Source organism: Urocitellus parryii, chromosome 11 (genome assembly GCF_045843805.1).
Source record: "Urocitellus parryii isolate mUroPar1 chromosome 11, mUroPar1.hap1, whole genome shotgun sequence".
Taxonomy (NCBI): Eukaryota; Metazoa; Chordata; class Mammalia; order Rodentia; family Sciuridae; genus Urocitellus; species Urocitellus parryii.
The window spans coordinates 930960-947630 of NC_135541.1; the positions used below are offsets into that span (position 1 = coordinate 930960).

General features: G+C 63.2%; 1 protein-coding gene across 1 annotated transcript in view; it reads right to left on the minus strand.

Moving 5' to 3' along the window:
- Positions 1 to 16671, minus strand: part of Morn1 (MORN repeat containing 1) — a 49440-nt gene continuing 32769 nt past the window's right edge. The window contains exons 11-14 of the mRNA XM_026380502.2: positions 13464 to 13600; positions 13304 to 13362; positions 2510 to 2553; positions 1 to 143 (exon numbers count right to left, since the gene is read on the minus strand). Of these exons, the coding sequence (XP_026236287.2) occupies positions 1 to 143; positions 2510 to 2553; positions 13304 to 13362; positions 13464 to 13600 (383 nt within the window). The remainder of the gene's footprint in view (positions 144 to 2509; positions 2554 to 13303; positions 13363 to 13463; positions 13601 to 16671) is intronic.

Sequence of the window (16671 nt, forward strand, 5' to 3'; positions counted from 1 at the left end):
TCACGAGCTGCCTCTGGCTTCAGGGTCTTGGGGCTTCTGGCCGGTCCCCTTGGCCAAGACCCGCAGGTGTTTGAAGGCAGTGGGCAGTGTGCGGCCCAGGAAGGGCGGGGTGGTCACGTCATTGATCAGGATCACATACTCCCCTGCAGGGAACGGGTGGAGCTGGTCCTGGGGCCCCTGGTGGACACGTCGCCCAGGCTCCTGCCCACCCTGTCCAGGCCCCTCGGCCTGTGATCCTCACCTGCCACCCTGTTTCAGGACCCTGCCCAGTGCCCACCTGGGGCTCCAGGTGTCCTGGGACGCGGCAGCCACCCCCCTGGACGGTCAGTGGGTGATCCTGGAAGAAGGTGATGAGGGAGAGCCCTGGCCCTATGGATCTACCCCCAGCCGACTGGCCCTGGGGGTCCACCCACAGCTAACTGGCCATGTGGCTCAGCGATTCTCCTGGAAACATTTTCCTACTTTTTTCAGGAGGAAAATTACTTGATTCCTCTAAAATGTCTGAAGGAAGCAGGCCGCTGAGGCCCGGCGCGTCTGCTTTGGTTTAGACACCCCCGGCCCAGCCCGATGCGGGAAAGGGGCCATCCAGGACTCGGGGAGCCTGAGGGCTGCCTGCTGGGGGGCTCCCGAGCAGGAAAACGACTTTTCCTTTCTGCAGTCTGTAAACTGTCTGGAGAGCTTCAAAGTTGGAGAAACCATAAAAAAGAAAATAAGAAATAACAAAAAGGGAGGTTGCCATAGAAACGGTCCTCTCCCCCTCCCTTGCGCCCGCCGGGGCTGGCACCAGAGCAGGGAAAAGGCTCCCCAGGCTGGCCCAGCTCACACCAGGAATGTGGCCGCAGCTGAGCAGAGCAGATCGACATTCCAGACGCCAGGCCTGGAAAAACGGGCCGCTCTCCTGGGCGGCCGGGCGGGGGCTGGGGACGCCTGCACATTCCTGGGGCAGGAAGAGTGGGCTCAGGGGCCGGGAGTCTGTTCCCTGAGTCAGAAGAAGCCACGGTTCTGGGGGCTGCACGCTGGGCTGGGGCGCCTGGGGGGAGGGACACATTCTGCAGCCGGGCGGCCAGCATCAGGTCAGCCTCCCCAGCGGGCCAGGGTGTTCCCAAGCAGCCTGTCTCTAGGCGTTCCTCAGAACACGCAGCTGCGCTAGCCGGCCAGGGCGGCTGGCTGTGGAGCCAGGGTGAGCTCAGCTGGGCAGTGGCCGGGGAACCCAGGCTGCAGGCCTGATCTGACCCCGGTCCTCAGCACCGGGAAGAGGCTGGCAGGAGGGGGCTCCGGCGGTGGCCACATGCTAAGGCCTGGGTCTGGTGTCACCTGGCCCCTGGGTGGCCCCTCACTCCCGGAGCTGCCACAGCTCTGGGAATGAGTCCCAGGCAAATGATCCTTCTCCCAGGGTCTGCGGCTCTACGGGAGAGAGCAGGGTGCTGACCCCCAGCACCCTGGGTGCTCCTCCCGGAGCCCAGCGCACACACCGGGGCTCCTCAGAGCCTCCTGGGGGCTCAGCAGTGGACCACGTGACAGCTGCTGTCCAGCAATGAGGGACCCTGCCCGAAATCCTGGTCCTTCTCCCAGCCTAAGCACTCCTCTGGGGCGGCTGGACAGTGGGGGCTGTGGACCTGGGACTGAGTGGTGGCCCTGTCTCAGCTGACCTCGGGCCTGCCAGCAATCCTAGCCGTGTGAAGCGTCCATGTCTCAGGTCGTCCCAGACTCTGGAGAGGTGGGGCTGGGCCCTGGATCTTGCTGGCCGCCAGCCACCATCCTGGAGCCGCAGGGCAGCAGCCATTTCTGTGGGCCAGGCAGACAGAGGCAGCCTGTCTCTGTTGGACGCACGTCAGCTGCCCCGTCCCCCAGCCCTTCCAGGTGTCCGTTTCCTCTGAGGAAGCTACAGGCATTCAGCTTGTCTGGGGCCTGGGGCCTGGGCCCAGAGGGTGGGGCTGAGGTCCAGGCTCCTGGAGAAGCCCAGGCCTGAAGCTGCCTGCAGGGGTCACTGGGCCCCAAGAGCTCTGTCCGACAGCTGCTCAGGCCCTCGCTCTGCCCTATGAGGCCTCTGGGGTCAGGAGGGCGAGGGCAGGAGGAGCTTTGTTGCTGGGAAAGCCGGTGTCCGTCCACAGGGGCCCAACATGAGTCCCCCTGGTCTCCCTGGACCTGCCACCAAGCCTGCATGGCCTCACTGCAGGGAAGCCCTCTGCTCGTTTGGCCACCGCCATGGCAGCCCCCTCTGTGATGGCAAGATGGCTCCCCCGGCGGCTCTCTTCCCTTCTGGAACATTCCCATCACCTTCCAATGCTCCTGGGCCCAAGCGCCCGACCCTCCAGCAGCCGGAACCCCTCCCCATCCAGGCCCCATCTCCCAGGCCCAGGGCCTGGGGTCCACACCCCACACTGCCGGCAGCCCCAGCGTCCACTGTGAGCAGGTTGGCTGGCTGGGGTGCCTGCTGTACTCCTGCCCGCCTCTCCAGATGTGGACAAATGGCCGTGGGCCCTGACCGTGGGCCACCACAGCTGCCTACCTGGGTATGCGTCTGCCACCAGCTCTGCCGTGGTCCCATCAGGCCTGCGGGGAGAAGAGAGCTCCCTGAGAGTCCTTCCCGGGCCCCTCTTTGAGCTGCGTCCACCCAAAGCAGGGCCAGCAAACGGGAAGGGGTGATGAGGGCCCCAGGAAGGCAGAGACCCGTGTCCCCGTGGGCCACCGGGCAGGCACATGTGCCCTGCTGCTCTCTGGGGTCCCACCTCTGCCTGCAGAGGCAGAGTGCTCACAGTTCTCTGGCACCGCTACGGTGTCCACTCCTGGAGAGAGTCCCCGGGTGGCCTCTGGCCTGGCTCTCTGCTCCATGGACTGTGGGCCTCAGTGAATGAGCCCTTTGTCTAATCCCAGGGACGCTGGGCAGCAGGGTGACACAGTCTGTGTCCAGGGCCGCCCCCCTTCTCACAGAACTGAGGTGCAGCTTCTGGGCAGCTGGGGGCTCAGGGCAGTGCAGAGTGCTTTCTGCAGCACCAGCGACCTGGGGCCGGCGAGGCCCAGAGCCTGCTGGAGGCATGGAAGGATGTGCTTATCTTGTGTCCGGAAGGGGCACCAGGCAGCTGGGTGCTGGCAGGCTGAAGCACCCACCTGTGGCTGTCCCCCCCGCCGGGACAGAGGGCCAGTGTCACGTGGAGCCTCCTGAGTCGGGGAAGCCGAGTTGGCAGGTAGAGTGGGAGAGTGGCCAGTCCTGCCTGAGTCTTCCTGTCTGGAGATGGCTCCGGCTGAGGGGTGTGACCTCGCTCTGGCCACGCTGGCCACCAGAGACTGCCCGGCCCCTGAGGTGGATAGAGCCTGTCCTAAGATTGGCTGCTGACCCAGGTTCCAGGGAGGGGGCTCCGAGGTCCTGCCCGTCGGGCTCTTTTCTTTTTTTGTGGTAGGAGGGGATTTGACCCAGGGGTGTGTGTGCCGCACTGAGCGACGTCCCCAGCCCTTCCATGTATTTATTGAGAGACGGGATCTCGCTAAACTCTCCTGGAACTTGCAGTCCTCCTGCCTCAGCCTCCTGAGTTGCTGGGATCCAGGTGGTTTCTGAGCTTCAGTGAGGGATGATGGGTTTGTCCCACCCGCCAGGGCGGTCGGCCATCTTCAGGGAGGGAAGTGCGGCCAGCAGAGCCCTCAGGTGGTGTGGTCGGCATCTGTCCCTTGGCTGAGCTCTTGGCCTTCTGGCCTCCTGATGAGCCGACAGGGGCTGACTTGGCAAGGCCACCCAGCCTGGAGGTGTGGGCTCCAGGTCGAGGGCCGGTGTGTCTGGCTGGGCTGTTTCCTGAGGTCCGTCCCAGGGGATCTGGGGAGCCCGGAGGCTGGTACTGTTTGTAGCCTCCTCCTCCTCCACCCCTGCCTTCCGAGGCCAGTGACTTCCTGTCACTCAGGGCCCCGAAGTGGCTCATGGCCAAGGCAGAGCTAGAGGCGGAGAGTGCCGGGACTCAGTGACTGGCCAGGTTTCGACCCCTTGATAAACAAATACCACATGCATGGTTTGGGTGATAAAAAATTAAAGACAAAAGATTTTAAAATTACTTCATTTTGAGTGGGGGAAAAATGGGCCTCTGCTGAGCCCCAGGAGCCATGTTAAAGATCGTGGAGTGCGGGTGAGGAGGGGAAGGGAGATAAATAATTTAGCACTAAGAATAACCAGAGTCTGTCAGGCTGCCAGCGTTAAGAGAAATAAACGGGGTTACAAGAATCCAGAGAGTTTTTAAAGCACCCCCAGGGCTTTGAGAACGCCGAGGCAGAGCCAGGAAAGAGCCGGGCGTTGGGGGCAGGGAGCCCTGGGGGGCTCCGATTAACGGGCAGCGGCGCGGGAGACATGTGGTCAGACCCGAGGCCAGTTTCCGTGGAGACCTGGAAGGCTGGGCCCGGGAGAGCAGAGGGCAACGCAGGGCCGCAGCAGTGTGAGGGAGGGGTTCCGCTGACCCCAGATAGCAGCTGGGCACCCGCTGTGTGTGCAGCCTGGCTCAGCCTCCAGGAGGCAGGAGAGGTCAGAACCACACATCCCTGGAGTCCGCTGGGGCAGAAGGCTGGCCAGGGCCACGCAGGGCTGGTGTCCAAGGGTGGGCTCAGAGCTCCAGCACCGGGCCCCTGGGTCCCCATGACCCCCTTCAAGGTTTCCTTCCTTTCTCATGCTCCCGTGGTTGGGGGTCCTGAGGGTCCTTGGATCTCAAGTCTTCAGTTTTCATCCAATTCTGCCCCCGCCACGGTGGGGTCTCTGGGGCATGAGACTGTCCTGGCCAGGAGCCCCTCCCCAGGCCTCCAGGTGTCCGCACCTCCTGCAAGCTCCTGCTGGCCCGGGGCAGCGAGCCCTCGATGTCCTACACTGGCCCCTCTTTCCAGCCGTCCGTCCCTCCTCTCCTCCTCATCTCTGGGCCAGCTTTGCTGGCTTTTCTTACTTGTGGCTTGCATTCTTGGCTAGTGCGGTGATCTCTGGTCCCGTGCCCGATGTTGCCAACTCCACCTGGTGGAGTGCTGGATGTTCCTGGGCTCCTGCAAGTATTCCTGAGGTCCCGGAGTCACTTAGAGATCCTGAGCCCTCGGGTGTTGCCTCGAGGCTTGTCGGTGGTGTTTAGGGTGGGGCTGATGATTCCAAGCTGCTCCACAGGGCCCTGCCCCCTCGGCCCCCTGAGCTCCACCTGTGTCCCCAGCTCCTCTGGTCCTCTCTGGTGGTACGCCCCTGGCCTCCACAGCTTCCTCTCCTGCAGGCACTGACCTGGGCTCTGCTGGCCTCGGGGGCTCCTCTCCTGCTGGGCCCCTGGGGCAGACACAGGGACGGAGCCACCTCCCCGCTCCCTTCCGTCTCCCAGGCCAGTGGCGTGGAGGCCCCAGGGCTGCAGACCAGCTTCCTCAGCCAGCATCCCTGGGCCACGTAGGGGGCTGGGTACCAAGGCTGGGGCATGCAGCTCCGCTCAGGGGCCTGGCTAACTCTCGCTGCTGCCGGTTTACCAGCCTGTGGCACAGGGACATCCTCCCCCACAGGCCCTGCGCCTGACCTGGTCAGGGGCTGGACAGCGAGGCCTGAGACCTGTCTTCCAGTGGCAGCCCTGCGGCCAGGCCAGGGAGGTGTTGACTCAGGGGTTAGGGGTCCCCTCCTCGGGGCAGACCAGCTTCTGGGCATCCAGAGAAGAAGCCACCTGAGCAGCTGGGGTCAGAGCCAGATCTGGGGGATGGGCCCAGGAGCACCTGCCTCTGCTCCCTGGGGCTGGCCCGGCCCTTATGGGCACAGGACGCTGGCTTAGGGAACTGGGAGCTGTTGAGTCAAAAGCCAGTGCGGGGGCCCGGGTGGGGGCTCAGTGGTGGAGCACTCGCCTGGCAGGCGTGAGGCACTGGGTTTGATCCTCAGCACCGCATGAAAATAAATAAAATAAAAGCATTGTGTCCATCGACAACTAAAAATATTTTTAAAAAAGCCGATGGAGGGCCAAGTGTGGTGGCACAGGCCTATAATCCCAGCAGCTCCAGAGGCTGAAGCAGGAGGATCAAAGACAGCATCAGCAACTTAGAGAGGCACTTAGCAACTCAGCGGAACCCTGTCTGTAAATAAAATATTTTTGTTTTTAAAAAGAAAAGGGCTGGGGATGGGGGGCTGGGGCTCATTGTTAAACGCCTGTGGGTTCACTCCCTAGTACCAAAAAAAAAAAAAGCCAGTGGGCCCAGGAATTGGGAAGGGCGGCTGCGGGAGGGCAGGAAGCTTGGGAGAAGCCTGAGGGTGCTCCCAGCCTGCTCTCTGGGGACCTGCACCCTCAGGCTTTCTGCAGCCCCAGGGAGAGCCCAGACAAAAAGTTCCAAAATTAGAACAGTCAGCTAATTGCCAGAGCCCAGCAGGGCCCTGGTTTTGGGCCAAGCTGGAGAGGCTCACAGCCTCCTTAGCACCCCTAGGAATAGGAGCCGCGGGGGCCTGAGGCCTGGGTGAGTGGCAGCCTGGTTCCCAGACACGGTCTCAGCTCAGGCTCCTTCTCCAGGGAGGATGGCCCATGCTCTGCCCAGGGCACTCGCCCCCTCAGGGCCTCCGTGCAGCCCAGGGTAGCCCCCCCATGGTTCTGTGGCCGATTTCCAGGCAGCAGAAGGCAGGGGCTTGATGACCTCTGGGCCTGGTGCCGAGGGACAGGACTAGCCAGGGCCACCAGCAGCTTGTCCCCAGCAGGCTGTCAACCTCAGTGGCCCATTTGGAAGACCTGCGATGGCGTGCCCAGGGCTGAGGCTGCTGCCCCCTGGGCCTCTCCATCTGCCGCGGGGCTGTTCTTCCAGCGGGTTAGGGCGCCGGGTGTGCTCGCCCGCGGGCCCAGCTGCTCCGGCTGGCCTCACACCTGCTGGGGTCATCATTCCTGCTTGACAGGACAGGGCTTAGGTGGAGAAGTGAGGACCCAGGCCACCCTCCACCTGAAGGAGCTTCCCATGGGGTGGGGGCTCGGGCAGCAGAGGCCATGTGACCTTGGTGACCTTGGGGCCTCAGTCCCACAGCCCCTGAGATTCCCTTGTCACTGCCCTTTCGCCCTAACAAGGCGCTGCCACCCACAGGACTGCCCAGCCCCTCCTCATCCTGGGGTGCCTGGCCCCGGGGCTCATCCCTGCCCTGTCTCTGAGCACGTGGAGAAGAGCCAGGGACAGGACCTGGGGAGAGCTGCAGGGGTGGGCAGGCCAGGCCGGGGCCTGCGGGCTTTGTGGCCACATCCTGTGGGTCTCTTTGGGTCCTGCCTAGAGTCACTTTGGGTGGGTTCTACAGATAATTAGAAAACACCTGCTCCAGGTCCCCTGCTGGACCTGTGTGGGACACAGAGGAGCAAGGTGCCCAGGTGGGCACTCAGCATTCACCGCGGGAGGTGAGCGCAGCCTGCAGCTTCCTGGAGGCACTCAGCAGAGGTCACCTCCTCGGAGGCTGGGGGAGGTGGCGCCCATGGCCATCACACTCTCTGCTGTGCTCGGGGGTGGGGACGGGCACTACAAGCTGCTTCTCTCTGCCCCCCATCCCAGGGTCTTCCTCCAGGGGGTCTGCAGACCCTCACTGTGCTTGGCAGGGTGCTGGGCTCTGTGACAGTCAGCTCCTCAGGTCGCGGGCCCAGACGTGTCTGGTGTGCCCCGTGGCCCTGGCTGCGTGGCTGCTCCATGGCTGGGCCTTATCTTGCTGGTCATGGCCACTGACCAGGGCCCATGTTCAAAGAAAGGTCTCAGCAGGACCCTGTGCCCATCCTCTTCCAGGCCCCCTGAGCCTGGCCGCCCTGGCCAAAGTATCCCTGGGGGTTGGTATTCTGTGGCCAGCTGGAAGCCACTCTGGGCTGCCCTTCATGCTGGTGGCCACCCTCCTGCATCTCCAGGCTGAGGAAGGTGGGAGCCCAGGACACTGTGTCTCCCTGTCAGGAGTGCAGCAGCCTTTGGAGGGAACGCAAGGCTGGAGTGAGGTGCATGTGGTCGCCCGTGGTCGGCTCAGAGGGGCTGCGCAGGCTGGCAACATCATCTTTTGAAGTAAAAAAAAAAAAAATTAATTGACTCCATCTGTGTTGGCCTAATGACTGATTAAATGACTAATCACGGAAGTCTTAATTAAACCCATTTTTCTCTGAGCCGGAGAGGAGAAGGGGTTCTGTCAGCCTCCAGCGTGTGTCAGGCACCAGGAGAGCTGGCCCTCTGCTGAGAGCCACCAAGGAGCAACTATGCCCAAGGTCACCCAGGGCTAGCTTCTCCTGCACATCGCCGGGCTGACTGGACCAGGCTGGGCTGATGGGCTTGCAGGCAGACGCATTTTTCCATCACCCAGCTTGCAATTAGGATTGCTGGGGGAAATGCAGGCAGAGCTGTGCTGCTCTTTGGAATGCTGGTGTGCGGCTGGGAAAAATCAGGGCCACGTCCACTAAATCAAGTCCGTTTTCTGCAGCTGACACGATTTCACGTCACTCAGGGACTGACAAGAGCTCTTGGTCGCGCTGTGGAATTCCGTAACGGGCCTGGAATGTGTCCGCAGGAATGCAGCCGGGGGCCCTCCACAGAAACGTGCTCCCTCCCGGGGAAGCAGGCAGCCGGGTCTGGGGGAGCCTCCACCCACCAGTTCAAAAAGGCCGCCCGCCCGGCTCCCCTCTCCTGAGCCAGTCCTGGGCACAGGGAGCATGGTGAGGCAGCAGTTCAGGGCCTGGACTCTGAGGATGCAAAGCAGCCCCTCCTGAGGCAACAGGAGCCCTCCTGGAGCCCAGGGTCCCCTCAGGTCTGCAGCTCCAGACGGGCAGCCTGGACTCTGCGTGGCAAGGCCTGGGGTGGCCCTGATCTTATCAGAGGCAGGAGTAATAGCAGGAGTAAGGGTGCTTATGGTCTCCTAGCAGATGGGTCCAGTACCTCTGCACTGGCCTGTCCATGTGGGGCCCTTGCTGCAGGCTCTCCTCGTCAGGCCATCTTGCACACCGTGACCTGGTCTGCAGGCCTCACACGTGAGGCTGGGTTGGCAAGCCAGGCACGGACCTCTATGCCCAGATACTGTGCCCACATTGGGGCACGGTGTTTGTGGGACCCTCTGCCTCTCTTTCCTCCATCGAGACCCGGATTCAGGAAACACAAAGGTAACTTTTCTTAGCCCAGGAGAGATTACAGAAGCATGGTGGAGGTGAGGCAGGGGCCAGGGCTTCTCCAGCACTCGGCCCTCCTCCCTCCTGTGACTCAGAGCCAGCTGCTCCTCTGGAATTTCAGGCTGGTGTGTCCCTGTCACTCTTGGGAGGTGCAGGGGCGCCCTCTCACTCCCTCCTATAGTTGGAAATCTTCGGATACAGCGGTGGCTGCTGATGTGGGCAAAGGTTGCTTTGGGGGAGGATAAGTGAGGTCTGCTGGGGTGTCCAGGGTGTCCAGCAGGTGAGCACAGGCAGGGAAGCTGTGAGCTGCCTGCTCTGCCCAGTAGGCCGTTGGGTGCTGAGGGTGGCATCCGTCTACAGAGTGGCAAGAGAGGGGACACTGTAGTTATGAGGGCCACAGGGTCCCCGGGACTGTAGCTCAGCCTGGCTACCTGTGGCCACTGTTCCTGGATGCCAGCGGCAGAGTGAGTCCACCTGTTCTGGCCCACACCTGGCCCCTCTGCAGGATGGCAGCACCTGGACTCTGCTCTGTCCCTACCTCGAACCTCCTGGGAGGGACACAGAAGCCGACTCCCATGTCCTGCTGGCCTCTTCCCATTGATGCTAAATGCCAGGCAGGCTGCCACTGACCTGACCACTCCTCACTGGCCACTTAGGGGATGACGCAGGAGCCCATCGGGTCTGACAGGCCAACTTAGGCCACTGGAAACTGAGCTTCTGCCCTAGGGATGGAAAGGTTCCCAGGCGGCCCACGGCCTGCCTGACCTTTGCCGGCAAGGTATGAGGAGTAGCTCTGCTGGGCCAGTTGGGTGGCACACAGGGAACAGAGCTGGTGTCCCCACTTGGAAGCCTCACATGTACGCCTGCCTTGCATCGCCTGGTGAAGTTGTCCCTAACTTTGGAACCCTGATGGAGCCAAGGCTGGCCAACTGGCTGAGATTACCAAGCAGGAGACACATTGTAACAGTTTGTTGCAGCCTCTCAATACCCACATCTTAGGTCTGCGGGCCAGTGAAGGCACTGGCGAGAGGTTTGGGGCTGGGGAGGTGACTCAAGCGGCGGCGTGCTCTCCTGGCATGCGCGGGGTGCTGGGTTTGATCCTCGGCACCACATAAAAATAAAATAAAGATTTGTGTCCACTGAAAACTAAAAAATAAATATTAAGAAAAAGGAGGGAAAACATCCCAGCAGTGGCTCTGGGGACACCAGAGGGACAGAGCCATGGCCCTTGGGGTCCTGTGGCTGTGGGCTGAATCCCTTGGGGGGAGGTTTGGGGGCTGAACTCTGTTTATTGCCACAGGGTGAGGCCACCAGGCTCCCCTGTCCCCTGTTCCTCTCCACACCCACAGTTGCTCCCTCCAAGGAGCTCACTCTGGGATGGAGTCAGACCAGAGAAGGAAGGAGGGCGGAGGAAGGAGGGACAGAGGGAGGGAAGAAGAGAGGGAAAGAGGAAGGGGGGACGAAGGACAGAGGGAGAGAGGAAGGGGGTAGGAGGGTGGGAAGGAAGAGCGAGGAGGCACAGTCAGGAACTGTGATCCCAGGGGCGGTGACTGACCTGGCTGGGCTGGACGTAAGGGAAATGGGGGGTCACCAGTGATGGCGATCTCTGAGGGCCCCTGGAAGAGCTAGAAAGGGGCTTCCTCCGGGAACTGGGCACTAAGCTGGAAAGGGGAGGTCTTGTGTTGGGTGGGGTGGCAAGAACATTCTAGACACAAGGTGCAGAGGTGAGCAGGGTGGAGAGGTCAGCTGGCAGCTGCTCCTGGTGTGGACAGTGAGAGTGAGGGTCTCTGGGCACTGGTGGCAGAATCCCAGCTCAAACTCCTGCTGGTGAGGGTTGAGTCCTGAGGACAGTGGAGACCCTGGCCTGCCTCCCTCCCACACCACAGGGGTCTTGCCCTGGACAAAGTGTCAGGAACATTCATCCCTCAGCCCCTGCCTGGCCACTGGTGGGCAGCAAGCCCTTGGCACACCCTGCCTGGGAGAGGGGCTCATAGGAATGACACCTTCAGAACTTCCTGGGTTTCTCATGTGCAGACCAGAGGTGGGCTTGGAAGGTGCTCCTGCTTCTGACGGCTTCCTGCGTTCTGCAAGGTGGGGTCCTTGGGTTGGCGACTGCCACAAGGGGCTGGTGGGAGTGCAGGAGGCTCTGGGGATGGGGCTGGGGTGGGCCCTGCCTGAGGCTCCCCCTTCTTCTTAGGCAAGGGTGTCACACAAACACCCACAGAGACTGAGTGGCCCCCAGGGGACAGAACTGGGGAGTCCCTGGAAGGTGACTTGAGGTCAGTGTGCAGTGTGTGGGCAGTGGAGGCCACGGGGCTGGAGGGAGGCCTGGGGAGCTGGTACGGGAATGTTCAGAGGCGTCTTTAACCTGAAGCCATGCCAGGGCCCCAGGGGTGCACCTCACAGCTGGCCCCCTCCCTAGAGGGAGAACAACTCTGGGAGAACTCAGGATTAAAAATCGCTCTGGGGTATCTAAATCCAGAAAACTCTGGCTACAGAGAGCGAAGAGGCTCCCAGGGAAAACCGGCCTCACCTTGGCCTGGAGGAGGCCCTGTGCCCAGCCCGGTGCCAGCGCAGCACCACAGCCCCAGGAACCCCTGAGGCTGGGAGAGACGTGGGGACTGGCTGCCAGGCACAAGCCCACTCAAGAGCTGGAAAGTCGGATGTGCGGCCCGTCCTCCCTGGTCACAATAACCCCAGTGTGTGGATGTTTAACTTGGGGCTCCTGGAAGCCCTGGGTGGGCAGGCGGCAGGACAAGCTGGGGCCCCTCCGTTTCCTGGGGAGGAAGCAGGCAGCAGCAGCCTCCTGCTGGGACCAGCGTCTCCAGGCCCCTCAGGCCCACTGGGCGGACAGGAGCCCCTCAGTGGCCGGATCTCGGCTGTTTCTGTCAGAGCTTCAGCTGCGAGAAACGAGCTTCGCGAACGTGACTCAGAGCCGCCTGGGGATGCACCCCGCTGGCAGCGGCTCCCGTCCCAGCGCCGCCCGCCTCGCAGGGCATCAAAGGCTTGTCAGCGCGCCAACACCGTGCCAGCCTCCAGGGTCCCGGCTGGCCCACCCCCGGCGTCAGCGACGAGCAGTCTGATCGCCGGAGCAGCAGCCGGGCGTGGACTGCAGCCTCCGTCCCAACCTCCCCTGGAAGACTCCCCTGGGCTTCTCCACGCAGTCCCCAGCCCCCAGGCAGGCGCTCGCGGCGCGCTCCCGCCCACCTCCGCCGGCCCCGCCCGCCCCGCATGGCTCCGCCCACCTCGGACCGCCCCGCCCACCTCGGCCGGCCCCGCCCGCCCCGCATGGCTCCGCCCACCTCGGACCGCCCCGCCTACCTCGGCCGGCTCCGCCCACCTCCGCCGGCCCCGCCCCCACCTCCGCCAGGCCCGCCCACCTCGGACCGCCCCGCCAGGCTGGGAGGACGCTGCGCAGCCGGGTCGCCAGAGTGCGCCTCTCATTAGATCCCGAATCTCACAGAATCCTACGGGTTCCATCAGGCGGAGGTCAGAGGGGACCCCTGGCGGGTGGCGGTGGTACCCGCTGCTCTTCCAGAGACCCGCCCCGTCCTCCCTAGCTCCTGGGCCGGCCTGCAGGTGCTGAGGGCTGCGGGGGTCCACCTTGCCCGGGGGTCTTAGTCCGGCAATAGGAGCGCCAGGCTCCTCGCTTCCCCCCCAGTTTGACAGGCAGCCCTCCAGTTGTCAGACAAAAATCCAGACGTGATTTGGGCAAGCTGTTGGTGAACTCTGAGACCCTGACCCTCGGTTTCCTCCTCTGTAAAATGGGCTGGTTATGGCATCCCACTTGGGCCTGACTGCACCTGGCCTGGCATAGATGCTGAGGAAACTTGACCAGCTCGCAAGCCCCTCCCCAGGTGCCCCTGCCTCGCGTGGACCTTTCCCCAGCTGGGTGAAGCCTGGGGAGCCCCCTGGCTCTGCTCCACCCAGGGCTCTCCAGCCTCCTGAGACAGGCTGCAGGAGGCCGAACGCTCTCCCCTGGCAGCCAGACACAAGTGGGGCTGCACTTCCACCACCAGTCCCTGGAAGAGACCCCTTCTGGGCAGCTGCATCGTGGGCCTCTCCTGGTCACACCCAGGAAGACCCCTTGCTTGTGCAGTCCTCTGTGTCAGGGGAGACTGAGGCATGTGGGGTGCAAAGGGCCAGGCCCAGGGGATGGTCAGAGCCAAAGGCTCCCCCAGGACCTGGAGTGGGAAGACCAGAGCTGGCCCTCTGGAACCCCTGGAGTGGGGTCCACCTCCTACCTGCTGCCTCCTGCAGCCTCCTGGGCGGTGGGCATCTCTCTGGGCTTACTGCCAGCCTTCTAGAGGGTTGACAGGAGGAGACAGAAGCAGGCTCAGAGAGGCCTGGCCAGGGGCTCCATGGACACACATGCCCACTGTGTGGGCAGTGAGCCTGTGCTACCTCATGAGGGCTGTGCAGGAACAGGAAGGGCTGGCGTCCAGCGGGAGGGGGCCCCAGGAGCAGGTCCCGAAACTCAGCACAGCCTTGCTCCACCCGCTGCCGAAGGTCCTCAGGACAGTGGCACTGGCCTCCCCTGGCTGAGAGGAAAGAAAGGAAGGACGCTTGAGTCATGAAACAGACAGCCAGAACCTTCCACAAAGCTCTTCTGAAGTGTGTCTCCAGCGTGGGGCGGGCTGGGTGCAGATGGCCACATGGGCTGGGAGACAGCCCAGGGCGCTGGCCATCCGCCAGCTCCCATGACCATGTGGGCAGAAGGTGGAACCCGGCAAAGGATGGACCTTTGTCCTGTGTCTCACTTTGTACCAGCCAAGGGTACAGGAGGGTGGACAGGCAGTGTGGACAGGAGTGTGGACAGGAGTGTGGACGGGGAGGGTGGACAGGGAACTGTAGACAGGGAACTGTAGACAGGGCAGTGTGGACAGGGCAGGCAGGCTCTGTGGTGGGTGAATTTGGGGTCCCACACCTCCGCCCCTGTCTGGGGTCCAGCATAGCTCCCCGTAGGTCAGCTTTGGGCTGGGGTGGGCCGCACCTCCACTTCTCTCAGCCGAGGTGTCCAGCTTTTATTTAAGGCCTGGCAGGGACATAGGACAGAGAGGCTGGTGCTCAGCCCTGAAAGCCGAGCCGAGCCCTCTGCTCTCCACAGGGCGAGATGGGAAGCTTCTGCTCCAATGTGGCTTCCAGCTGGGCCTCCTGTAGGCCCCAACCACCGCAGATAGAGGCAGGAGCTCGGGCAGGGGCAGCCCCAGAAGACCTGGAGCGGGCAGAGGGCTGGTGCCCTTTGCAGACACTGCCCATCTTGGCTCCCTCCTCTCCAGGGTCCCAAGGTGTGGCGGATCAGGGGTGCTGCCTGCCCACCACTGGGGCTGCAGCCCTAGCACCCCCTTCCTCCTCTGATACAGAAAGCAGCTCGGCAGAGGGTGAGCATTTGCATGCTAGGCTGGTGCAGAGGTCCTGGGAGCCCCCGGGGTGTGTGCATGGGCGCGCGCAGGCACGCACACATACGCAGGCACGCACACACGCGCGCACACACACACACACACACACAGACACACATGCACATGCATCAGAAACCACTTTCCTATGGGGGCTGGGCTTGAGGACCCTCCTGACAGCCTCCACCCTGATATTCCTGAGAAGGCTGGAGGCAGGGAGGTTCTGAAGGGGGAGCCTGGGCGAGGACAGTGGCCTCAGCCATAATGGAGGGTCCCCAAGGCAGTGACACAGTGGGACACAAGGGATGGTGCTTGGTAGCAGATGGAAGGTGGAGCAGGGGGTGCACCCAGGCAGGGATGGAGCAGGGCCTGGAGAGGGGTTGGCCGGGGCCCAGTCTGTCTGACCCAGCTTCACTAGAGGCAGGGGACATTACAGACGGGGCGGGGTCTGCAGGCAGGACCCCACTGAGGCTCTTGGGGCTGGTTCCCTTGGTGAGTGGTGAGTCGTGGGTGAGCAGAGGGGTGTCTTTCATGTGTGCTCTGGATGGGTTCCCAGGGCTGGAGGCATTAATGTCCCCTCCCTGGGTCCCACTTCTGTGGAGAGGGACAGAGCTGCTGTGGGGAGCCAGGCCTCTACAGTACGTCTGAGCTGCAGGTGGGGGGATGATCTCTCTCAGAGGTGTCTTAATCTCATCTCCTGGTGCATGATCCAAAGCCGTCCCGCCTTTGGCAAGGACAGTTCTTATCTGCATCTTCCTCCCCCCTCCCCAGCTGTCCCTGTGCTGCTCGTGGCCTGGGCAGCAGTGGGCACCGAGCTGCCAGGGCCTGGTTCCACTTCCTCACCCACTGCAGGCTCCTTGCGGGCCGAGGGTGCCAACGGGACCAGGTATCTGTGGATGACTCTGGCAGTGCCAAGGCCGGCTTTCACCCACATCCCAGCCATTCGCGTCCTCCCTGGGTGGTGACCGCCCGGCGGGCCCCAGCTGGGGAGCACCGATGATGCTGGGCTCACATCTGGCAGCACCTCAGGCCTTACCTGCCACCTGCCATTCTCAGGTGCGGGGTTAGAAGGGACACAGTTTCTGCTGAGCAAATAAATGTGTGTCCAAACCCAGCCCCAAGGGTCCACCTCTCGGCCGCAGGCTCACCTGCGCTGTCTGAAGCCGTGCCTTCCCTGAATGTCACGGTGACTGCTGCCTGTGGGCCACCAAGTTGGGCCAGGCATTTGCAGGCAGATCTCATGAAACCAGAGACTGAAGCCCTGTCACCCTGCCCAGATGGGCCGGCCGCGGAGCCGTGGCCCAACCCCAGGGCCCTCCGGGAGCCCTGACCTGGTGGCACGGCAGGAAGAGAACCTGGAGCACCAGGGGCCCAGGAGAGCCTGTTCTGGGGACGGCAGAGCCACTCCCCCTCCGCCATCCCTGGCTGAGGGGAACGAGAGCAGGGTGCTCTGAATTGGCAGGGAGAGGAACCTGAGGGGGAGCGGGGACCGTCCTGGCAGGGAAACCTTCCAGGTCCGGCTCCTGTGGACCCAGGAATCCCTCCCCAGCAAGGCCACCTGACCACACCGAGGGCCCTGGGGCGGCTGGGCTTTGCTCTTCCATTCACGCACCCAGATGCCTGCTCCCCGCAGCGACTGCACCAGCCACGCTGACCACGCGGACTCTCCCTGCTGCTAACCACCCGCTGCCTCCACGTGTCCATCTCACACACGTCAGACGCCACCCCCAAATCTGCCCACCGCTCCCCCGACGTCGGCTCCTACCCCAGTGCTGCAGTCAGAAGCGGGGGTCAGCCCCCAGTCACCCCCAGCCTGTTCCCTCCACCCCGCAGTTTGTGCCACAGCAGTGGCACGAGGTCACTGACTTTGCCTCCAAAACACGGTGGCTCTGGGACCCCTCCAGCTGCCCCTTGCCCTGCCGCCCTCCCTGGCACTGCCTTCGTCTGGGCCAGACTCCTGGGGCCCTCACCCCTCTGTCCGTTTGTCCCCAGGGCAGCCCTTCCCCTGCCGAGAGCCCTGCCCCTTGCCCCTGAAGAGCAGTGCAGCTGGGTCGCTGCCTCCTCCACTCCTCGGTCTAGTGGACAGCTGGTCACGCAGCAGGGTGGTCTCTGACAGGCCACGCCCAGAGCACCTGTGAGGGGTGGCTGGCGACACAGGGCCGGGCGTGGGGCAGCTGTGGGGGCAGCTGGGCCTGTCCAGGAGCCCCACACAGTGC